The sequence below is a fragment of the Thalia democratica genome, chromosome 7, assembly GCF_965202585.1.
Source record: "Thalia democratica chromosome 7, ktThaDemo2.hap1.1, whole genome shotgun sequence".
Classification (NCBI taxonomy): Eukaryota; Metazoa; Chordata; class Thaliacea; order Salpida; family Salpidae; genus Thalia; species Thalia democratica.
Window position 1 is genome coordinate 52,737,048 of NC_139171.1, and position 25,101 is coordinate 52,762,148.

General features: G+C 26.8%; 1 protein-coding gene across 2 annotated transcripts; it reads left to right on the forward strand.

Moving 5' to 3' along the window:
- The first annotated feature begins 11,470 nt into the window (after positions 1-11,470).
- Positions 11,471-23,579, forward strand: LOC145841022 (heterogeneous nuclear ribonucleoprotein Q-like). Of its 2 annotated transcripts, XM_082948381.1 has the most exons (13): positions 11,471-11,609; positions 12,248-12,360; positions 12,659-12,760; positions 13,798-13,908; positions 14,883-15,059; positions 16,129-16,264; positions 16,473-16,573; positions 17,054-17,158; positions 17,458-17,607; positions 17,960-18,078; positions 18,568-18,738; positions 19,113-19,303; positions 23,049-23,579. In XM_082948381.1, exons 1-13 carry the CDS (start codon positions 11,492-11,494, stop codon positions 23,096-23,098), a joined length of 1,644 nt encoding a protein of 547 aa, XP_082804507.1. In that variant the 5' UTR covers positions 11,471-11,491; the 3' UTR covers positions 23,099-23,579. The 2 variants fall into 2 exon arrangements, with proteins under 2 accessions (XP_082804507.1, XP_082804506.1); XM_082948380.1 differs by lacking the exon at positions 23,049-23,579 and having other exon boundaries at positions 19,113-20,695.
- The last annotated feature ends 1,522 nt before the right edge of the window (positions 23,580-25,101 follow it).

Genomic DNA, 25,101 nt, shown 5'->3' on the forward strand with positions numbered 1-25,101 from the left:
AATAATTTTTAAAATAACTAAAACTTTACATGAACATATTGTGCAAAACAATTCATTAACAGATTAATAAATAATATGTTACATTTTAACTGAGAATTTTAACGAAGTTAATTTGAGCGTGTCTCTTTTTTTTATTTGAATTAAAAACTAAAATTTTTCGATCCGAGCAATGCTGACTTATTTAAATAAAAAATGTCGACGGTTTCCTACAAAAACTATTATAATTTAAATATGAGTTTTGCTATGCATCATTTTTTTACAGAGTTACAAACAATCTTTAAAAACAATCCAATATTCAAGAAATATTTTTTTTCATTTAAATTTTTTATCCCATGATCATCAACGCTTTTGACTTACTAAATAATTAACAATGTACTTCACCGCACGATCAACAACAACAGCATCCGAGACCAAGACAACATACAACCGGTTTCGTCCTTATAAGGAGTCATCAGGCAGGCATAGGTTGTTTCGGATGCTGTTGTTGTTGATCGTGCTCTGAAGTTATTGACGAAAAACATCTCAACTTTGTTGATGGTGAACGAAATAAATACTGGACTTATTAAATAAATAATAATATAGTGTTTTTTAAAAGGTTATGTGAAACAAAATTGTGTAATTGCTAGTTTTGAGAAAAAAATTCTATCGAAGTTGTGTTTATTTTTTGCATTGAAGTTCTACAAATTTAGCAATCTTATTTTTGCATGGGTATAAGTTAAAATAATGATAACAAATTAAACAGTATTCTTTCTTTGATACACTAAGACATGTTTCTGTGTGTTAACGGGTTAACACATTTCAACACAGCTCTATAAAAAAATAAATACTGTAAGGAAAGAATAAAACCTAAAGTAGGTATATGTATGCGTTTATTGAAAATAAAAATAAATGCTATATATTATTGTAGATTATTGGTTAATAATAGATACAACACATAATGTTAAACCCGAATGTTATACAACAATAAATCTACAATAATCTATGGTATTTCTTTTTCTCTTTAAGAAACACATATGCATATATATACCTACTTTAGCTTCTAATCTTACCTTACAGTTTTTTTTAAAGTAATTTTTAATTTTTTTACTCATAGTTCTTACTATAGAAATTTAGGTGAAATCATAAAAGCAGAAAACTAAGTTTATGATACTTTAACAATAAAAGTATAAACACAAAACTAAATAAAATATTTATTAATATTTGTTGGAATTTTTTTTTTTTTAGAAATTAAAATAAAGATACAAATTAGTTTAAATTTTTAATTCGATTTTGATAACAAATCATTTTATCATTTCGCTCATTTACCATAAGCGAAATTTTACGATGTACCTTAAAAAAAATTATTTCAAAAACATATATTTTTTTCTTACTTAGTAAATCTGTGTTTTTGTTAATGTATTAAATGTTTTTAATCATGAAAAAAGTTTAATTGCTTAATTTTAAATGCGACATGGAAGAATTGGAAAAGTTGGTTGTGTTGGTAAATCTAAATAACAAAGATTTGAAGCGGTTGGAGTGTTTCACAAAATAATTATAAATTTTTGAAAATTTCTCAATCTTGAAAGAAAACACTAATCTTTCTCATTACAGTTATTGAATTGAAAAGATGGTACTCTGCAATTATGATACAGAGAATTCAATCACCACACTCTGTAATGAATTAATATTCAGGATAATTTCATCAAAATTACTTTTTTATTTATTTACTTCATCATTGTTTTCCTGTTGTTTTTCCAGTAACTTATTTTGAGAAATACATGTGTAAAAACATTGATGTTAATACACAAGATGATTAATAAAAAATAAATATTTGTTAACTTCAATTTTATTAAAGTAACTTGTTTGATTGTAAGCTATAATTAATTACAAACTATAATTAATTATTGACTCAAATTAATAATATACGCTAATTAAATAACTATAAAAAATATTAGTCAATTTACTCTACACATAGTAAAGGTTTTAAATTATATTAAAAATATCAGGAAATTTGAACAATAATTACTAAAAAACCTAGAATTTTAAACAATTTTTACAAGTAAAATTATCAAATTTTTATTAGACACATGTACAGTAAAGTTTTAAGTATTTTTTAGAATTTCATTAATTATTAAACACAGTTAAAATATCATTACAGTATCTTTTCAATATTTTTACACTAATAAAAACAGTTAATTTAAATTTAATGAAGTTTTAAACTTAAGAAATCTACAAACAGGGTTGCCACTTTACCTGGAATCCTGGGATGCTAATGATCTGAAAAAAACCGCTGGCTTTCTTGAGAAATACAGTAACAAGTTTTTTTACCTTATAAAAATTTCATAAGTTTAAAAACCTTTAGGTATAGCAATTTTTTTTTCTCCATAAAAATACTAGTATTTACTTATCATATATAGTTTTATATATCATCTCATTTTAATTTGGACTTGATTATCAAAAGTAAGTAGGTAAACATAAAATAAATATTTGTTATAAAAAAAAGCATTATAATTTCAGTAATTTTAGAAGCACAATTTTCAACAGTAGAAGCACTAAGAATGATAAACTAGTGGACACTACCATCAATAATAAATAGTGCTTGATCTAGTATACTAACACCTAAACTATATGATTATTTTAAACAAAACAATCCTATTTAATAGTTGCTTAAAAAGAGTAGTAAAGGTTTAACAAAAGCTCCATAATTGAAAATACTTCTTGAAATTTAAATTACATGTTAGTAAAATTTAAGTCCTAACTTAACAGTTTAGTGAACATATATAAGTTACTTAGTAATAACTTAGTAAAAATCAGGTTTGTTTCTTAAATACTTTCTCTTGATGAGTTAACAAATCTAAAATCAAAAGCATTCTGTAGTTATTATTCATACAACAATTATACATAAAAAAAATTATTTGAAATCTTTAAAAATTATCTGATATTGTTGCCACAGACTAACTCAGATAGTTTAAAATGTTTTCAAATTATTGGAAAAACTATAACTTTTTTACAGTTTTACGTAACACTCCAACCTGCAGTTTTGAACAGTTTTGATATGTAAAGTAACAAATGTTAGATACAGAGTATATGTTGTATACAATTGTTTTATAAATTATTGTTTTTTGTTTATCATAAAACAAATTAAAGTAGCATTACAGTATCTTTTCAGTATTTATATACTATTTAAAGCATTTTTACCTTAAATTAAGTTTTATACTTAAATGGAAATAAAATCATCTTGTACCTTTAAAACCTGGAAGAATATTCTGAAAAACCATGACCACCTTAGTGTGTTTTTAATTTTTGCCTTGCTTACTTAATTTTTTCATAGTTTAGTAAACATAAAGTTTGAAACATAAGTTGTGCAGTAGATAATTCTATTTCTAGTTGAAATTGATATTTTATCGTATAGTTGTAGTTGACTTATTTTGATTTATTAATAAATATGAAATAAAAAACTATAATTACGCCAAATACTTTTTGAGTATAGTAAAGTACTTGCACACTACTGTTCACAACTCCACTGGAGTAAAGATTTTAGCAAAGTGGCAATTTTTTTGAGCTATTTGAATAAACTCAGGAGACTAGTTTCTAGTTACTCTTAAAGTAGTTTGTAGACTTTCTATGCCTCAAGACATAAACAGTGTTGCCATATTTGTAGGACACTGAGGATAAATTAGGATAGTTTGAATTTTTATTATTTAACACAAAAAAGTTTTTATTATAAATATAACTAAACTGTTTTAAAATGAAAAATTATGACTTCATAAAAAACAAAAATTGATTACAAAAATTCACTATAAGCAGGGTGGCCAAAAAACCTGGAAAGACCTTGAATTTGACACTTAAGAAACTAAAAAAACCTGGTATTTAATAAACATAATTTATTAAAAAACTTATAAAAGTGAATAATTTTTACATGTAAAATATATTTTTTTTCTGAAACATGTAAAATAACATAACAGTATGTTTTCAGTAACTATATACTTTTAAATACATTTTTTGGGTAAGTGTCAAAATTGTGAGGAAATACTTTAGCACAAGGGGACTAAATTGCACAAAAGGTCACTTTTGCATGAAGACTTTTTTGCACAAGCAGACAGTTTTGCACAGAGACATTTGAATATGTATCAGGGTTGCCACTTTACCTGGAAACCTGGAAAAACCTTGAAAAACCTGGAATTCGACAATTTAGGCAAAAATAACCTGGAAAAACCTGGAATTTTGATCAAAAAACCTGAAATTTTTAATAATTTTAAAATTTTTTGTAGTAAAATTTTGATTTGACACAAAAAATTTATAGTATGAATTTGATTTTTTTGACATCATCAAAAAATTTTTTTAATTAAAAAACATATTTAAAGTAACTTTACACTATCTTTTCAATGTTTTTATACTTTTTAACACAGTTTCTTATATATAAATTAACTTAAAACTTAAAATAGACCCAAAAATGTCTACTTTTAAAAACCTGGAAGAAATTTGAAAAACCTGGAAAAAAATTTGAAAAACCTGGAGTAAAATTTGAAAAAACAAGTGGCAACCCTGTATGTATATATATATTTTTATTAATTAAAATTTAATTTAAAATGTTATTTTATTTAATTTTTTCACTATCACTGTTACCCCTAACCCTTGGTGGTTAGCTTTTTTTTTCTTTTTAATTAATTTGTTTAATAATTTTTATTAGTTAATTTTTTATTTTTGTTTTTACTATCACTGTTACCCCTAACCCTTACCCTTGGTCAGTAATTTTTTTCTTTACTCTTTTTTTTATTAGTTTATCTTTTTGTTTTTTAAATTTATTTTTTTCTGTTTTTTTTTACTCTTTTGCAAAACTGACTCTTGGTGAAAAATTGTCTTTGGGCACTTTTTCTTCGCGCAATTTTGTCCCCTCATGCAAATTTGTCTTTGTGCAATTTTAACCCGTTCCCACATTTTTTACCTTAACTTAAATTTTTATCAACTTTTAGTACAAATAAAACCACTAATAAGCTTCTCCAAAAATGCAGTTCCCATACTAAAGAGAACCATTTGCACTTAACATATTACATTAATTTTAATCAATTAACTTAATTTTGTCTATATGTAAGTTGGAAACTGCTCTTATTTGACTAGTAGATATTTGTTACTATGAATTCAAAACTTAAAATCATAAAAAAAAACTTTGCTGTCAATCAAAACTTTTCCTTTGAAAAAGAGACCACAACTAATCAGATTCTGACAATTCAAATTCTAAAAACAAATTCAAAAGGCCACAACTGAACTTAAAAAGAAATGGACATTTGAAAAAAGTAAAAATTTTTATGTAGGTCTTTCAAGCCATTTTTATTTTTTGCAAAATTTCAAATATTTTTTGAGATATGGCTAAAATAAGTTTTAAATCATAGTAAATTTCAAATAATTAAAAAATTTGCAAAAATAAAAAACTGCTTGTAGATATTAATACATATTATTTTTTTTGCAAAAATATTACACTTTTTGATATATGGTTTCTTAAATATCTTTTTAAGAATTTTAATAGTTAGAATTTGAATTGTCATGTAACCTTGAAAAAGGTGATAAGCAAAAAGGTTAGGATTCAACTTTGCTTAATTTCTCATTAAAATAATTTTAAGGATAATTTGTAGTAAATTTAAGTAGACATCACCAGCTAGTATTTTAACATAAATGGCAAAATTTATTTCAGTTAAATGTACAAGAAAAAACAAAAAACCTGAGCAAAACCCAAAATCTTTAATGCATACTTACCATTGTAGCCATAACATACAAGTTCTTCCTATACTTGAACTTAATTAGTTATATACAGACTACAAAAAAAATCATCTTTTACAATAAGATAGTTTTATAATTATTTAGATATAATATTATTTTATGTTAAACAGAGTTTCCAGCACACTGGAAAACTCTGTAAAAACTCAGTTTAAAAAAAACATAAATACACCAGGTAAAATATAAAAACAATGAAATTTTGCATTTGTAATGGAATATACAATTAATTAAATTAGGATGTTTATTGTACAATTTATATCTAAGTCTGTCCACAGTCAGAGAAACACCAACTTAAGACACAGACAGAAACTGACAGATGAATTTTGATTGCTAATAAACTTATCTTTGAGAGGGTGTATGTTGCCTATCTCAAGTCAGTAGAGATTACGGTATGCAAGTTTAAGAAAAATAAAAAGTCACAAAAATGGATAAATTTTGCAAGTTTTAGCTTTAAAGACTGGCAAAGTTTGTAATAGAAATGTGAGTTCTTTAGAAAAAAAATAGTTCAATTGACTAAAAGTAAACATAACTATTCTAAATCTTAAAAAACTCTAGTTTAAATTAAGTTTAAGTTATTTAGTTACAAGCAGAATTTTTTACTTTTTATCATTATACATATTTACAAAATAAGTAAACAAATTTTATTCAAGTTACTTTTCACTGCAAAAACTTCTACAACTTTTAAGCAGTTACGAAAACTTTTTCATTCTAATCTTATAAAAGATTTTTTAAATGTCTAATTAGGATTTTGTTTTGATTTTTTTTTCAAAAATAAACAAAATTAAATTTTTGCTAGTTATAAAAACAATATTTAAAAAAATTTCATTTGTGTGCTGTCAGATTTTTACAAATAGTGCAAGGAACACATCCTCAAAATTTATAGTCTCTAGCTCAAAAATTTGAATACGAACATTTATTTAATTAAAATTTTATTTTTTGGTAAAAATTTGAGGTCCTAAGTTGTAGTGAAAACTTTTTATAGAAATGACTATATCTCCAAACAGGGTGGCCATCTAACCTGGAATTAAAAAATTTATGCAAAAACAATTTTGAATTTGATTCTTCTTGAAAACACTAGGAATTTTGAACTAAAATCAATAAAAAATCTGGAGTTTTAAACAAATTTACATTGAAAATTACAAATTTTAGATAGAATTAGAGTTACACAAAAAACATTGTTAGAATTTTTATAAAATATATGAGATATTTAAAGTAGCATTGTAGTATTTTTTCATAAATTTTGATACACTTAAACCAATCCAATTTTATTCTAAAATGAAAATGTGCTTTAAAAACCTTTAAAGAAAATCAGAAAACCTAAAAAAAAACCAGTGACCACCATGTCAAAGTTTGACTTATGTTCCATAAAAACTGACTTGTATTTAAGGGCATAGGGGGGGGGGGGGTAAACACCTTTTTTTGGTTTTTGATCTTATTTTATATAGTTTTTACTAAGCTACAAGATGCTTTTTACAGATTTTAAAAATTCAAAATAACTTTTGAGATATAGCCGGTCAAAGTCAGAGGCAACAATAGGATCCTTATGGGAGGCGCAAACTAAAACAGCAAATAACAAGAAATCACTAAAAATCTATCTTCTCCTACGTTTTTAGAGATAACTACCTCAAATTTTCAGGAAATGTTCCTTGCAATATTTAGAAAATTCTGTCGGAACAGATTTTAAAAAAATTAAAAAATAAAAATTTTATAACAAAAAACAAAAAAAAAACTGTTTTTTTTGTTTATTTTTTAAATAAAATTTTATTTTTTAATTTTTAAAAAATTCCTTTTGACAGAATTTTCTAAATATATCAAGGAACATTTCCTGAAAATTTGAGGAAGTTATCTTAAAAAATGTAGGAGAAGATAGATTTTTAGTGAAATAGTCTATTTTTGCCGTTTTAGTTTGCGCCTCCCATAAGGAACCTATTGTTGCCTCTGACTTTGACCGGCTATATCTCAAAAATTAATTTAAATTTTTTTAATCTGTAAAAATTATTTTGTAGCTTAGTAAAAACTAAATAAAATAAGATCAAAAACCAAAAAAGGGTGTTTACCCCCCTATGCCCTTAATACTTAGAGCTTAGCCAAAGTTAAGTTTTGAAAGAAAGTTGAACCCTTGTGCCCTTTGTATGTTGCTAGAAGTTAGGAATCATAACAAATCATACCTGCCAATCCCTAAGCTTCCCAATTTAAACATTTCAATAAAAGTAGTTTTTCTTTTTAATCTATTCAAAAAAAAGTCTTTTTTTTTGTTGATAACTAAGCTACTAGTTTCTTTTTACTGCTGTTTGAAAAAGTAGCTTTTGATATGTAAGAAATCAAAGTTTGAAAGTTAGAGTGGCTCCTTCCTTATAAAAGGCAAAAAGTAATTTTCTTAAAATATGTATCTACGAAATTTTCTGAGGAACTATTTTGATCTTACACAGTATAATTTTCATAAAAAAATCTTTTGGAATAGAATTTTATAATTAACTTAAAAAAAAGTTTGTCGTTTAATTTGAAAAAAGTATTTTGATATTTTATTTTTAAGAAAAAAAAGTTCTAAGAAAAAGTCTTCAATATTGCAATAAACATTTTCCAAAATAAAAAAGTTTTGCTTTTGAAAGTGAGAGAAACTTGTAATTTTTTTTTTAGTATCAAGAAAACTTACCATAAGATTTATCTTCTTGTCAGTATTGAATAATTAATACACAACTGAGTATTTTTAATGTAAATTTAAGTTTTGTTAGTTCTTATTTTTTATTCTTCCGTTAAAAGTATCATAGTCTGCACAAAAAGTTTTTAAGTAGTGACTAGCATGTAAAAATTAAATTAATTATTTATGACCTGTTTAAAACATCAAAATTTTACTAAATTTAATAAATAAAAAGTTAGTTTTGATTTATTACTATTTCTGTTCAACTGTTTTATATGTTTATTATTAAAACTATATATATCAAAAACTTTTTTTTCAGCAATATAATTTATTTTACAAGTTCATACTACTACAGTAGTTACTTATTACAGTATAAAATAAACTTTATAAGAATAAGTCAGGCTAAAATGTAAAACTATTTCAAATAAAGTAAAAAAAGAAAAAAGTATGATAACATTTTTATTAAAAAAAAAACACTACTAGTAGATAAATTTAAATGTTTAAATATTGGAAGTAAATTTATACTTAAAAAAGAAAATCTAAAAAGATAAAAAAAATCTGTAAAATTTTGAATTAATTTAAATAAAATTTTGAAAGCAAAAAGTTACTGTTGATTTTTTGTTGAAAATTAAATTCAACAAATATCTAAGGTTTTTTATATATTCAAATTAAGTTATTTGTATTTGCCAATAAGTTAAGCTTTTAGTATTCAGCATTTAGTTGAAGCAATATTTTATATATTGAAAATTACTTAGTCAGTTAAAAAAAAATATAGTTAACCTATAGATAATTTAGCAAACAAAAGAAATTGATTTTTTTTTAAATTAAATTAATTTTTTTATGATAAATATCTACATGAATTCTAAATGATTTTTGGTTAAATAAATACTTTAAGTAGACGTAGAAGAGCATGCTTAATTGAGATTTAATTTATGTCATAGATTGTTTTAATAATCTTAATACAGTGCTTATTCACTTATCCGGACACCTTGGGCAAGATTTTTCTGTAAACATGTCCGGATAACCAAAATTCCGGATAAGTACAAAAAATCAATTTTTTCCTATAATAATATAACTGCTGCATATAATGCAATGCATAAGAAAAGTGTAATGGTAAAAACAAATACATTGTAATTGTGAGTGATATATAATAAAATGATAAATAATAAAAGCTAAATTTAAGGTTAATTAATTTATTTTTTTTAGTGTAGAAAAACATCAGATTTATAAACCCTCTGTAACTATAAACGTTTTTGAGGGTCAAATAAGTAAAATTCATCATTTGCAATTCCACCTGGCCTAACTATTAATTACAAAAAAAGATTAATTTTTATATAAGAGAAAATACAAATTGAGTTTATTTTTAAGAAAATAATGTAAACCTATCTCTCTAAATGAAAAAAAAAACTTTTTAAACAAAGAAAAAAAAACAGACATAAAGAAAAACTTTGACTATGTTTAAAGTCAATTTAATTGAAACATATTACTCCTAAAAAATTAGTTTTTATTTGAAGTTTTACTAAAATTAGAAAAAATAGATGTTTGTTTTTTAGTTTTTTCACGTTTTGCAGCAGAAAACTCACAGAATTTGTTAAGTTGTGAAACTTTTTGAATATTTTTTTGTGTTTATTAATATTTACTATTGAAAATTTTTTGAATTTTCATTTTACCGAAACTGTCCGGATAAGTGAAGTCCGGATAAGTGAATAAGCACTGTATTACCAAATATCATAGATTGTTTTAATAATCTTATTACTATCAAATAATCATTTGTTTTGTTTTTTCTGAACAATACAAGTATATTCTTTAAAAATTTATTGTAACATAACCTTGAAAGTAATCTGATTTAATCTTAATATAAAAATAACATAAGAAAAATGTTTGAAATGGATTAAAAAAAAACTTTCAAATGTATTTGTTTGAAATAAAGCTTTTCAAACTAAGACCCGTGTTTACACTATTTTGCATGATACTTTTTTACTAATTTTCTTTTTTCCAGTAAACACTTATTCATTTTATTTAACCCTGATACTTGTTAAGCTTTTGACTCAAATAAGATGATTTAGATTATATTGATAAAAATAAAAATCAATTTATTGGTACAAAAAAAACTTATGCTGTTTACTGAATAGTGAAAACCTGAACAAAAAATACTAACAAAAAAAAAAAGCTTTGCAGTTATTGTTTGCTCTAATTTTTCCTCAGTTCTAGTAAAAAGTTAAATAATATTATCATCTTAAATAAAACTTGTCTATTTTAACAAAAAAAGTTACTGAAATTTTTGTGCTGATCTACTATATATTAATAAACAACTGTTTGTATTGATAAATAAATGTAAAACAATAAATAATGATTGAGTATGTGTGTGTCATGAGTGTTAAATTTTCTTAAACTGTGGTAATAATAATTCTGATACTATGTTTGAGTAAATTTATTATTTGTTAAATTTCAACCATATTGTTTGTTGTGTGAGGAGAAAATATTTGTTTGATTTTTGACAAAGTGAAACATAGTTAATTTCATGTCTGATTTATTAACAACTGAGAAAACATTAAATTATTAAATAATTTTTTGCCAACTAGCAGAAAGTAGTAAATTAAAATTAATTATTAATTAAAAAGTAAAAAAAAATCAAGTTCTTCTGTTTTAGTAAAATTACTTTTTAAGTTTTATCTTTTATTTCTACAATTGATTTTATGCAGTTAACAAAATACTTACTATTATATGTTTTGATTTTTAGAAAACAAATAAAGAGATCTCAACTACTGGAGGAGAAATAATGAATTTTTTCTTTCAAGACATTATTTTACAAACAAAGTTTTGGTCAAAGACCTCGTCAGTTTTTAAATAAATCATATTCAAATAGAATATTTCAGTCTAAATTCTATTTGAATAGAATTTATATAAGCTTATAACTTATATTTATTTATGACGAGGTCTTTGACCGAAACTTAGTTTGTAAAATAAAGTCTTGAAAGAATATAATACTTACTATATTATAGCTTTTTAGTAAACTTAATAAGTTTCCATTTTTTGCTAGTTAAACAAAGCAGTAATAGTTTTTTTTAACAGATAAAATAATTAGAATCATTAATTATCAAAATGGAAAACCAAGATATTAAACCAAATCCTGATTCTTTAGAGAATTCTAATCTAACCCAACTACTTAATAATTCTTCTGATACAATCAAAGAAGCTTTTGAGAAACTTATCAAATCTGGTAAATATTTAGTCAATGTTTACTTGTTTAACATCTACCTACATTTAGCTTCTTAAGTAAAATTTTGTTAAGGATTGATTTATTTAATCTAATTATTTCACGTCTCAATTGTATGGTTATATAAGTCTATTATTGATTAAATGTTAAAGCAATAAAATAAAGCTTCAAAACTAAAAAAGGTTCTTTTAAAATTTAAAATTCACTTAAAAAGTTTATCTTAAATGTTTCAAAAGAAAAAAAATCTTAAATTATTAAAGTGATGTTTATATTTTTTGGAACATCTTGATACTATTTAAATATATTACTTCACATTTCTAAGTAAAACATGTTTTTACTAAACAAATATTTATAAAAAGTTAAATCTAGTTTTGTATTAGTTGTAATTACAGTCTTAATTAAAAAAATAATTCTACTGCTAATTACATTTGATTAAACTCTTGAGCTTTGAAAACAAATTTTACCTATTTGTATATTAAATTGTATTTAAAGGTACTCAAACTTTTGAAATTGCAATATGGAAGTAAATAATTGATATAAAATCGTGCACTTTCTCATGGTTTCAAATTAAATACCTGATATTTTTGTTTAATTGATTCAAGCTTGATTGTAAAAGTGATAACTAATAAAAATATTTACAGACGTATTCAGAGAATCCGATTTTGACATGGAAGAGTTGGAAACTCAGTTGAAATCCTGTGAGGACAAACATGTGATTTCGGCTATTGAACAATACCGCGAAAACAGAAGCAAAGTAAGTTGTTATAAATGTTTAGCTTATTTATTCTAAAAAATATTATAAGCTTTAAAGGTTACAGAGGTAGCTTCATTGTAGTTGCCTCTAACTTAAAATTAATTCAACAATTTGTCACTAAACTAACTCTGTTTTATCTAATCAAGGCTCATCAGAGCTTACCAGAAGGTGAAACAGAGTTAGTCTAGTAAAATATACTTATATAAATTTGGCTTGCTAATAAAAAAAAAATTGCACTTTAAAACATATAGCTTTTTAAACTTATGTAACTTGCTATTCTGAATTAATTTTATTATAGAACGCAAATGAAGCTCAAAATTTCTGCAGTTTGTTAAAAGCTGAAAAGACTCCTAAAAATCCGTATGCTGAGCTTTCCGCCGAAGATCAAGCTAAAATGGATGTTAGTGATTATATTTAAATAGTGTTTTTATATACCTTAATTATTTCAAAAAAAAGTTATTATCAAAATATTTTTTGTGGAATTAACAAAGCTATAATTGCTAAAATAAATAGTAATTTATACGGTTGGTGATTTTAGGTAAATGAATATGATATACTTATGACGCATTTGAAAATAAGAAATAATAATTTAGTAGTCTATGAGATTAATAAGCTAATGAAGTTGTTGTATAAGTTATAAATTTCTATTGAAATTAAAGTTATTCAAAGCTTAAGTCTAACTATTAAGTTGCAAATGAACCTTAGATAATAGTAGTTTTGGTATCAGTTTTTCCATTTAAATTATTTAAGTATTTAATATCTAGCTGTAAAATAAATAAAACATTTATAATACATTTTGGATTGTGTTTCTTAAGTGTTGAATGCATTTAAAAAAGTCAATTATTTTATAAAGTCGACTACTTTTAATTTGTTTAAATTTATAAATGTGGAAACTTGAATAAATCTTGACACAAGTACTTACAAAGAGTTAAATTTAAATATTTTTATAAAAAATTCTCTTAGTAAAAAAATTAAAGGTTTGTTATTTTAACCTGTTCTAGTAAAAAAAAATAGCAAACAAGTAATACAAAAAGAAAAAGTGTTTTCCTATGTTAACATTGGTAAATGTATTTCTAAATCTGAGTGGTATTATATAAAGAGCGAGTTTAAAATCAACTATAATTTTTTTTTTAGTAACTCAGACTAACAGTTGACATTTTTGAATTTTGAATTTTTAAACTCTAAGAAAATCTAAGTAAAATATTTGTCAGCATGTTGCCCTTAATTAATTCCACATTTTAATTTTTTAATTAAAAAACAGTAAAAAAGTTCTTCAAACAGTTGCTGTTGTAAAAACTCTTTAAATCAACATGTGCATACATTGCGCGTATATCAGTGTTGTGCTCATAAGTATAACTACATGTGTTTAGTTAATCACTCTACTGTTTTCATTTATAAGCAATAAAACTCCGTGAATATTTGCATTATTTGTCACAGGAACTCCTCAAACGAACAAAGTACGGCAGCGAAGTGACTTCAGGTCAGAGGAGGTACGGGCCACCGCCAAAAGAAACGTACGACGGAGAAGACCCCAGCCCCAATTGCCAGGTAGTTGAGTAGTATAAACAGTGAAGTTGTAAAACGTTTAAATCAGGCTTTCCCAAAGTGGGCGGTACCGCCCCCCTGGGGTCATTTTTAGTAAGTTGGGGGGCAATAGCTAGTTTAGGCAATAAAACATTTTGAAACTTACACTAGATATTCTTGAGTTGCAGATGAAGAGCAAAATAAAAGATCTTGAGTGTTTTCAAATGGTAGTTTTTCGAGTAGTCTTATAGCCTTTTAAATTTCTATAAAGAGGGCCATTTGAAAAAAAGTTTGGGAAACCCTGATTTAGATTGACAAAAATTTAAGTTGTGAAAAATGTTTGCACGGCTTAAATTAAACTGTTCCCAGTTAGTTTGAAAAGTGGTTAGTATCGAGTTTGTTATAATGTGAAATTTCAATAAGACTTTAACTATTGTAGCTTCCACGTTTAGACTCGTCTAACTATACACTGACAATTACATACTTGTTAAAAATATTGACAAGCACATTTAGAATTTTTTTTATTTGATCATTTATTTTAAATTAATTCATCAATTTTAAGTTATTGAAGCTTAATCTTCCCAATAAAAAAACAAAACATATTTCATTATTTTAAATTTACTGAACCACAACAGGTGTTCATTGTCTAAGAACAAGATAATGATGATAAGTTATTTTTTTAGATATTTATTAGAAAAGACCTAATTATAATTCAAAAATAATTAATATTTAAATTTTCATGTTAAAATTATTTACACCCGAATCACCAGTCTCTTAACATCTTAAAACAGAATGACTGTTTTACATCCACAAAATGTAATGTACATGGAATAAAAACCAACTGTATATTATTATTCTAAACAGGGTTGCCTCTTTACCTGGAATTTGACAATTTAGGCAAAAAAAAAACCTGGAATTATAACAATTTTCACACGTTCAGCAGTAAAATTTCAATTGGAGTCAGAAAATCAATCATCTAAATAAAAAAAACTTTCAAGGTGTTCATCGGCAAGATACCGAAGGACGCGCTGGAGCACGAGCTGGTGCCCGTCTTCGAGAAGGTCGGCATCATCTGGGACCTGAGGCTGATGATGGAGCCGATGACCAGCAGGAACCGCGGGTTCGCCTTCTGCTGCTTCACCAACAACCGGGACGCGCAAAAGTGCGTCAACGAGGTATGAATGTTATACAAATAAGTATTGAATATTATGTGATAAATTATTGAAATGGCATTTGAGTACAAATATTTTTTATCAATTATGTTGTAACCGGGACGCACAAAAGTGCGTTGATGAGGTTACTATAATTGTGTTAATTGATGTGTAATTGATATTAAGTGATTAATTTGAGATTTAGATGTAAACTTTCAACGAGTATAATGCGTTGACGAGGTAAATATAAATGTTATAATAATAAATTAATATTGAGTAATTATTTACTAATATTGCGTTTAATTTTAAATAATTTTCAAAAATGCGTTGATGAGGTTAAAAATTTAGTTATGCTGTTCATTTGTTAGATATGAATTTTTCAAATCTTTTCTTGATATAAGTCTGCTAAAATTTAATCGTGTATGCGCTAATGTGTTAATATCAGGAAATTGTTGACTAAACTCTAAATTGTTACTATGTGTTAAAATTTAAAAAGTTGACGTCGTATTAAAAACACTACAAAATTACATTTAAGTTCAACTTTTTCTTTAGTAATTATCTTTACGACTTGGATGCGCAAATATGCGTTACTGAGGTTTGTATTGACTTTTAAACAAAAATGTATCAAATAATTGTAAGTGTAAAAATAACAAAATTTTACCAAGATGCAAACGTACCAAGATTTGAAACTCACTTGTTGTTTACGATGTACTGACTGTTATTTTTTATCAAGTGGAATTGCTGCTTGTGTAATTCATTATAGTTTTTATTATTAATTGAATATGTATTAAAAGTTAATGAATATAATTGGCATTGTTGAGTGGGTTCTATTTTACATAGATATATATATCTAAATAAAAAAAAGAATTTTGCTGAGTCAGATGTTTATACAAGTTAAAAACACTGAAACAGTTAAACAACTGTCAAGGCCAAGTCAAAGCTTGTGGTTTTGTCTACATTGTTTTTGGTTGATGAAAATAAAATAATAATATTGAGTTAGTTGGACAATTTATAAGGTAAAGGTTCTTTAAACCTATTGTTTTAAAGATTCTTTAAACGAATAAAAGTTATATTACAACAAAACTTGAAACAGTTGGACAATTACGAAATTCGCCCGAACAAAAGCCTGGGAGTTTGCCTTTCTCAATCGAACTGCCGCCTTTTCGTCGGGTCCATTCCGAAGACCAAAACGAAAGATGAGATCTTCACGGAATTCGATGAAATCACTCGTAAGTGCTAATATGATATTATTATTTTCACTATGATTATTACTGATTTTTTTTAAAATGTTTATTTTGGTTAATTGTTTTTGTAATTGTTATTATCACTCGTAAGCCATGCAGGATACTGTTATTATAAATTAAAAATAAATTGAGTTGTTATATTTATCAATATCATTACTGATATGGTTTTTAAAATGTATCTTTTCAACCACAGAGGGATTGAAAGATGTCATCATCTACCTTCAAACTGAGGACAAGAACAAAAACAGAGGATTTTGCTTCCTCGAGTTCAACGACCACAAAATGGCCTCTCAGGTATTTGTGCAGAAATTGCTAAACTGTACATAAAATCAACTTCTTAACTATATATCTTTATTAACCACTCGATTGTTTGTGTAAATGTTTAAAAAAAATCTTATGGATCTTGAAAATTGTAAATTGATGTGTCATTTGTGATCGACTGAACGCAGATGCCATCAGTTGGAATTTCAAGTGATCAAATTTTTGTCACCACTTTGATGCGCATGACGCAAAACAGAATAAATTCAAATATCAATTGCAAAAAGTTGTAAAATAAAAGTTAAAAATAATATATTAGACACAAAAAAAAAACCCTACGTTTGAATATATTTTTTATGATCTTAAGAAAAAAAAATTTGAAATATTTGTCAAATCTTATCAGTGATCAACTAAACTAAAACATTGTTTCGAGTTGTAACCAACCAAGTTTTTTTTTTTGCCCTACGTAACTGAAAATGAAATTCTCAAACAAATCGTGTTTATCACATCACACAGGCGCGAAGGAAACTTTCTCACCCGAAAAGCCGCGCTTTCAAAAACAGCATCACCGTCGACTGGGCGGATCCCATCGACGAGCCTTCGGACGAAATCATGGCAAAGGTGCGTTGAAATTTTAACTTGGTTTCAAATGAAAATAAATGTACTTTTTAAACTTCCAAATTGCACTTAAATTCCAATTTGATTGTCCACGTCATTCTGATTTTAAAAATCTGTGCACCTTAGTTTAATTTATGAAAGTTAGTTTATGTGATCACTATGTAATTTGGTTTGTAATTTTTTACTTGAAAATATGCAAGCATTTTTTTTATGAGCTTAAAATTTTAACCACATCGTATAATTTGAACACGCTGCAAAAAACAAAAAGTCAGTGAGTTAAGTCGACCACTTTTTTTTCAAAGGTCAAAGTCCTGTACGTGAAGAACTTGTCGGCCAAGTCCACGGAAGACAACTTGAACGAGCTGTTCGTGAAGCACGGGGAAGTAGACCGGGTGAAAAAAATAAAAGACTACGCCTTCATCCACTTCAAAGAACGGGAGGACGCCATGAAGGTTTGTGAAATAAATAACAGCAATGATGAATTATCGTTTAATAAATTTCCTTGCCAAGAGGCAAAACTGTAAATTCTTTGTACTTGCACATTAATCTTGCTGTTTTGCTTTAAAGTTTGTGTTGTGTTTTATAAATTGATAAAAAGTGTTGTGATTTCAATTCCCTTCTAAAAAGTGCGCGTTGCATTCGACCACAAGTTATAAAACAGACATGTTTTAAACAATTAAAGCTCAACCATTCAGTACGGTGTTACACGAGCTGAATGTGTTTGAAACGTGTCTCTGTTATTTACACGATTTCAAAATAAATCAAATGTAACAACCGGTTAAAAGTTAAATTTCTTCCCAACAGGCGTTGGAAGCGCTCAACGGGACTTGCTTGGACGACGAGGTGATGGAAATAACGTTGGCGAAACCGATCGACAGGAAGAAGAGGGAAAGGCAGATGGAAAGAAAAATCACCAACAGCTTGTTAGTTTGATTTTGATTGAGAAACAAATGATAAAATTTATGCGTCGAGAAATTTTTCAAGTTGTGAAAATTTGAGTGATTTGAACCAATTTATATTTTACAAATATGTTTCAATTAAACTTTTAAATGTATACTTTTTAAAAAAATGTTTTGAATTTTAAGTTGCAAAAGCTGTTAAGCCGTTATCAATCTGAACAAAGTGTTTTACAAAAATTTTCAAATAAAAGTTTAAAAGAACTTTACACAAATGTAATATTTATTATTTCCGCAACAACGGACTCTGACATAATTGATAAAATATATTTTTTTAAGTAAATATGATTTTTTACCTAGGAATACTTGAGTAAAAAACAGATTGAGCAACCATTTAGTAACCAGTCTAAACCAAATTAATTTTAACAAAACTCTGCAAGGGAATATTTTTGTATTAATAAACTTAAATATAATGTATATATATTTATATATATATATAAATTAATTTTTCCACAGCAACGGACTCGGTCTTGGTCCCAGGGGCCCGATGAATTACAGGAACGGTCGCATGATGGGGGGATATCCGAACATGTACGGACCGATGGGGGACTTCCCCTACATCGGGGGGTACCCGAGCAGGAACCAGATGCAGTATTACGGCAGAGCAAGGGGAAGGGGCGGCCAGAGGTGAATTTAAAGTTGTTTGGGATGTTTAAAGGTTAATGGATTTAGCTGTTTATTGGGCTGTTGTTCTCGTAACAGACTTTGAAATTAGAAAGTTAAAATAAAATACTTTCAGGCCAAGGGATGGCGGTCAGAGGTAAATTATTAAAACTATTTGTTTAATTTTTAGAAATAAAAAGTTTGAATTGCTGTATGGAAATGTTATGTTCTGTTGAAAACTTTTTGATTAAACTGGGGCAGAAGCGGCTTCGCACGTTTCTAAGTTTTAATTTAATAATTTTACAGCGCAGCTTCCGCTCTAGCCGCAATTTTTGGGGCGAATTAAACTGGTTTTCGCAGCGTAGCTTTAAATTAATATTTCCCAAATTGTTTTCCAGGTTTAACGGGCAGCGCGGCATGATGATGCCTCCGATGCGCCCCGGTCACCATAACAACCACCACGGAATGCGCGGACCCCACCACCAGATGAACTACAGGGGCCAGTCGAACAAGTTCAATTACCACGGAATGCACGGCAACCAGAGAGGAGCTCAGATGCGCCACCAAATGAACAACCCGGCAAACAAACGTAAGACGCAAATTAACGGCCCCTCGCTTAGCAACGTCGGCAACCAAGCGTACCCTAGCAACGGCAACGCGGGCAACTTCATGGGGCAGACTAAAAAATTCAAGCCCGAGGGTCAGGGGGTGGTCGGGCCGGCGGGCGACTGGGGAAGCGAACCGCTCATTCAGCAGCCGCTGCAGACCAACGAAACCTGGTTTTAAACCTATTTTATATCCCCTATTGACACCAAAAAATATTCTAAGAATTTAACCCCTATTGATACTAAAAAATGTTCTAAAAATTTTAACCTTTTGACAACATATTTTAAATTAAACTCTTTAGTAATTTTGACTCCCATCCTTCTATCTCTTTTAAATAAATCTACCTCCCCCACTATCTACTTATGACACTTTGAAATATATTTTTACTTTATTTTTCCTTTGTAATTTCATCTCAGGAACTTTTAGATTATTTTTGCGTTGTACAAAAATCTCCTTTGACACTTAAAATATTTTTAAGTTTTTTAATCCACATATTATACTGGATTTTTTCTCTTTTAACATTTTATCTCGGGGAATTAAATGATTCACAACTAGATGTGATGATTTCTGTTTAAAATAGTCTCCTTTGGAATTTAAAAATTTTAACCTTTGACACCCTATCTTAGGCCTTATGAATAGAAAATAGGTGATTATTTTAAAATAGACAAATTAAGAACATTCAAAAAAAAGTAAGTTTAGATGAGAATAATTTCAAGTAATCAGGAAAAACATTTAGATTTTTAGGCACTTAAATAGTTAACATTTTAAAATAGTCGAGTAAGTACAATCACAGGTATTTCACGGTGTAGTTTTAGCTGTCCATTAGGTCCCTTTTTTAACATCCCAGGGTTGTTGTAGATCAAATTATGTCGGTCACACAAACCTACCTTTCAGTTCATTTATCCACTAAACAGTTCGTTTGATTTTGTTTTGTTCCTTTTTTCAAAATGATATATAGTTTTCGTGCAGTATGAGCGTTCGTGAGTTGACCTTGACTTAGGGTAATTGTCTCTCTATTTATACAATTTATCTATTTTGTGCGTGCTTTTTCACTACAGGACGGTTCGTTTTCAATGTACTAAAGTACTGAAATAAAACGTTAATTAACGTGTGTGTTCCGAAAAACGTAACCAACAGTTTTATTTTTTGTCACTAAAAAGTCTAACACCACTTTTTTTTTTTCGGTTACGAACCTAGTTCTGATCTGAATGTTTTTTTTTGAGCTTTAATTTTTCTCAGTTAAGAGTTTTATACTTTTTTACACTTTTTTTTTTAGTTAATGGTTTCATTTTTTCGATACTGGCTCGTCGCTTCCTTGCTGACGTGACTTCTATCTTGTGTATATCGTTGTTGTACTCTTGATAAAAAATAAAATTATCAAAAAAAAACCTTGTCTCATTATATTTTGTAACATGGTCAGTCGAAACAAAACTGACGTTTTCATTGCAACTAATTAAAAATAACAACTCAAAATGTGCTTGAAAGCTTTTGACACTAGAAACAAACGTGTACACTTAAAATTTGTAAATATGCATATACTAACACAACTGTTGAGTATTTTTCAAACGTGTTACATAATTAATGAGAGCAAAAAGACTCGCGTGCATCAACCATGTACACTAAAGATGGAAGCACAGCAGAAAAGAAAAACGACGAAGTAATTTTAAAAGCATGAACTGAAATTGACGAGCTTGAAAAATATTGTATTTGCAGTGTTTAAGCATGAATTGAAAAAAATATAAGGTTTAATTTAGTTTCACTGCACTTCAGCAGGAATAAAATAAAAGCATTTTTGTAACCTTTTAAAAAGGTTTGAACAAAAGTTAAGCCTGATTTTTAACGTTAAATGCACAGTGACTGAAATAAGCTCTTATTTTGTGCGCAACTTTATTTTAACACAATTATGAAACTTTTATTGCACAAATTGAAATTATTCTTTGCATGACTAAAGCGTTTGAGGCGAAAATTTAATGAGAAGTATTTTTACTGTTGTTTTAAAACTTGACAGTAATTTCAACTTTAAAACAATTGTGTTAAGACGTCAACTATTAACAGTGGTGTTTCAACAATACAGGGTTGCCAAAAAACCTGAAAAGACTGGAGTTTCGAACAAAAATTACTAAAAAAACATGGAGTTTTTAACAATTTTAACATGTTCAGTAGTAAAATTTCGGCTTGTCACAAAAAATCCATCCTATAGAATATAGATAGAAATTTTTTTGTCATCATAAAATTTTATTGTTATTAAAAAACACATTTAAAGTAGCTCTACAGTATCTTTTAAATGTTTTTATACTATTAAACACAGTTTCTTACTTTAAACTTAACTTAAAACTAAAAAAGACCCAAAAATGTGCACTTTTAAAAACCTTAAGGAAGTTTTGAAAACCTGGAGAAAGTTTGCCAAAAAAATTTGGCAACCCTGACAATAAGATAACTTTTTATAATTTGATGTTGTACTTAAAATTGGAAAAACCAGTTTTATAACAACAAACATTTAAGTTTTTTTTATGAAATTTAAAATCTATGAGTAAAACATAAGTAATGTTCATTAAAGATTTAACGTAATTGCTGATTGGTCAAATTAAAACAAAAATTAGTTGCAATCAAATAGGCATGTAAAAGGTTGAACAGTAATCTTGAAATTAATACACTTATTACCACAATGTTCAAGTAAAATATCATTTAAATGTAATCTTGAAATTTCAAGATCATCCGTATCAAATTTTGTGGATGCATATCATTAAACAACTCAAAGTAATAATTTGTCACCAATATATATTTTTTTGTGTTGTAACACAATAAAAGCATCGTTTTTCACAAAAAGTTCAAAGTACAGTTAATTTGTTAAAATAAAAACGTTTCAGCCACATAAGTTAATACGTTGATCAATTTAAAACAGTTATGTTACAGTATAAATAAAAAACTTTGTAACTTAAAAGTCTACTTGGTATCAATTTAATGATAGCTTGTATTTCAAAGTACATAAACAGTAAATACTTGAAAGTTGTTGTTGGAAACAAAGTGGTATATTTATCATTTCTAAAGTACATCTAATAATTTTATTTAAGATAAACTATTGAAAACAATTAAACAAAATTTTAACTACAAATTATAAACTTAATAAAAGAACAATTGTACAAGTTAAGTTGTTAAATGAGTAAAACATCGAAAAAAAATTCTCTCTTACCAAAAAACCTTAAAAGTTTTGAGTTTTTGAACAACACTGGCTAGAAAAGTTGGTAAACAGTTAATACTTGATCAATTATTTATAAAGTTAATGTGCACACTTTTGTTTTAACCACTAATTATCACTAATCTATTCAGTGTTTTGTGCGATTCGTTGTTTTCACATTAATGACTACCAAAAAAAAAGGCTATCTATTGTTAGTTTTTAAGTAGGCTTAAAAATAAAATATTAAATTAAAAAATTCTTGAAGTAAATAGTGTAGTTTTAATTGAGTAATTTAATTGACAACAAAAAATATACTTGAATGAAGTTGTTAGGGATAAACATTTTGAAAACTTGAACGCTTATGAAAAAAAGTTAGCTTACCGAGTAAAACTATTGTTTTTTTTAACAGGTATAACCAGCTTGCTACAAACTACTTTAAATGGTTATATTAGGAATACTTTCATAATATAATATAACTTAATAAAGTTGAAAAAACTAATCAAAAAAAGTGTATTTTTAGCTTAGTAAAACTACTATTTTCTTTCATAAACAGGTTACAGACAGCAAGCCTGCTACAACGGCCTGGTGGAAAGTCACGCCTAATTTGCCACTATATCAACACTGTTTACCTGTGTAATATTATTATAACTCCTGAGTTTTGAATTATCCTGTGTTTGTACGTCTTATTTATCTTACTATATCAAGTTTTGCTTCTATAAAAAAGGCGTTATGCGTCGGCTATGTAAGAACTTGTTGCAATTGTCCGTGATTTGCAATACACCTTTGTGTTGTCTTACCTGTGAAGGAGTTATTTTGTTTCCTAATTGTGCTTGGTTGTATAAATTTCGTTGTTTGTAGAATGCCGCTCTATTCGTTTCAACTGGCTGGCTCAATGTTCTTGCTGTGCTACGTTGTTGCTTTCTTTTCAATTTAGAACATCTTTTTTAGTTTTGAAAGTGTTATTTTAAATGTCCTCAGTATATTTTATGTTACTCTCTCTGTTTTTTGTACCCAGTAGTTTCTTTTTTTATACTTTAAGTGGATTTTGTCCAATCATTCCTACACAGTACTGTACAGTTTGAGTATCGATTGTATGTGATTGGTTAAAAAAAAATTCTTTGATTTTTTTCGTTATTCAAAACGTTTCGTGCTAAATTTTGAATATCATGTATAATTCAAATGAATACACTTTTTGTAACCAGCTTGTGTATTTTAGTAAATAAGTTTTTTAACGAACTTTTAAGGGTTATAAAAAAAGTGTTAACATAAGAAAGTAGTAGAACAAAGTAAATAAAAGCTAACAAAAAGATTTTACTAACGACCAATGCAAGGCGTCGATTTAATAGGTGAATTTTACCGTGATGAATAATTCAGAGGTTTTCAGCTAGAAGTGCTTTGCTTAAAACCATGTGTGTGCGTACATATTGCTTGCAATGACGGTTGGCAATAAAGCACCGCGCTCATAAATTAAATTGGAAATTTGAAATTTAAAAATCTAACACATATTTGAAATGAGAACGCCAGTTTAAATTTTTTTCGTGAACAAATAAGTTCACTTCATATTGAGTTATAACATGGAGGTAAACCTTTCTAATTGTTAAGAACTTAAGTTTTATTCTAAGCAGTTAAAATACAACTTTTGACTAAAAAAAAACTAAATCTTTGTTAAATTTTATTTTCAGCACAAACTATTCAGGTCAAATATTATTTATCCCTCGTTTTGTAAAGTAAAGACGAGAAATTAGACGAATATGAACCATATTTAAAGCAAAACTAAAATCAATGCATGTAATGTAACAATAAATGCAGTTGAAATAAAGTTAATTTCATAATTAGTTAAATCTTACAGTTTTAACACATATGTGCTTCGGAAACAATACTATATATTAAAAATGTTAAATGCTACAAAAAATTGATTTAATGACCTTCAGCTAAGACTAAAAAGCTAGGATTTTTATTTTACTTAATGACTAAATAATTAAGTCTAAGTATAAAACTTAGATAACGGGAAAAAATAAATGCATCTAAACCTTTAGTAATATTAACCAGATACTTTTCTCGACACACTGATGACTTAATTTACAAATCTAAAAGATAAATATATATATATATATATAAGTAGTTATAGATTTTTTAATAAATAAAAATGGAACAAAATTTTAAAGTATCATAAAGGGCTATTTATCAATATTAGTTCAATTTTAACATAAAATCTGTAATGAGTTAAATGCGTTTACTATTTAAAATGTTTTAAAACTTTAATATTATTGAATTTTATATTAAGAAAGGTAAACTGTTATTTTTAATTGCTAAAGCTTCAGGTTTTATGAAAAACTAACAGTCTCTTTGTTAATCTTGTATACTATTTCAGGAATGTTGGTGAACTATCTCCATGAGATACATTTTTTAAACAGGGGTCGGCATCCTTTCATAAACGCGTACTATTTTTTCCAGGAAAAAAATCCGTGCGGGTCGTTTCTATAAAATAATATAGTATTTCTATCAATTTGAGAGTTTAATTGTAGGGTTGTACTAAAAAAAACTATTTTAATTGTTATAATAAGGTACGATTTTAGCTGAAAAGTATATTGCAGGGTTAAATTCGT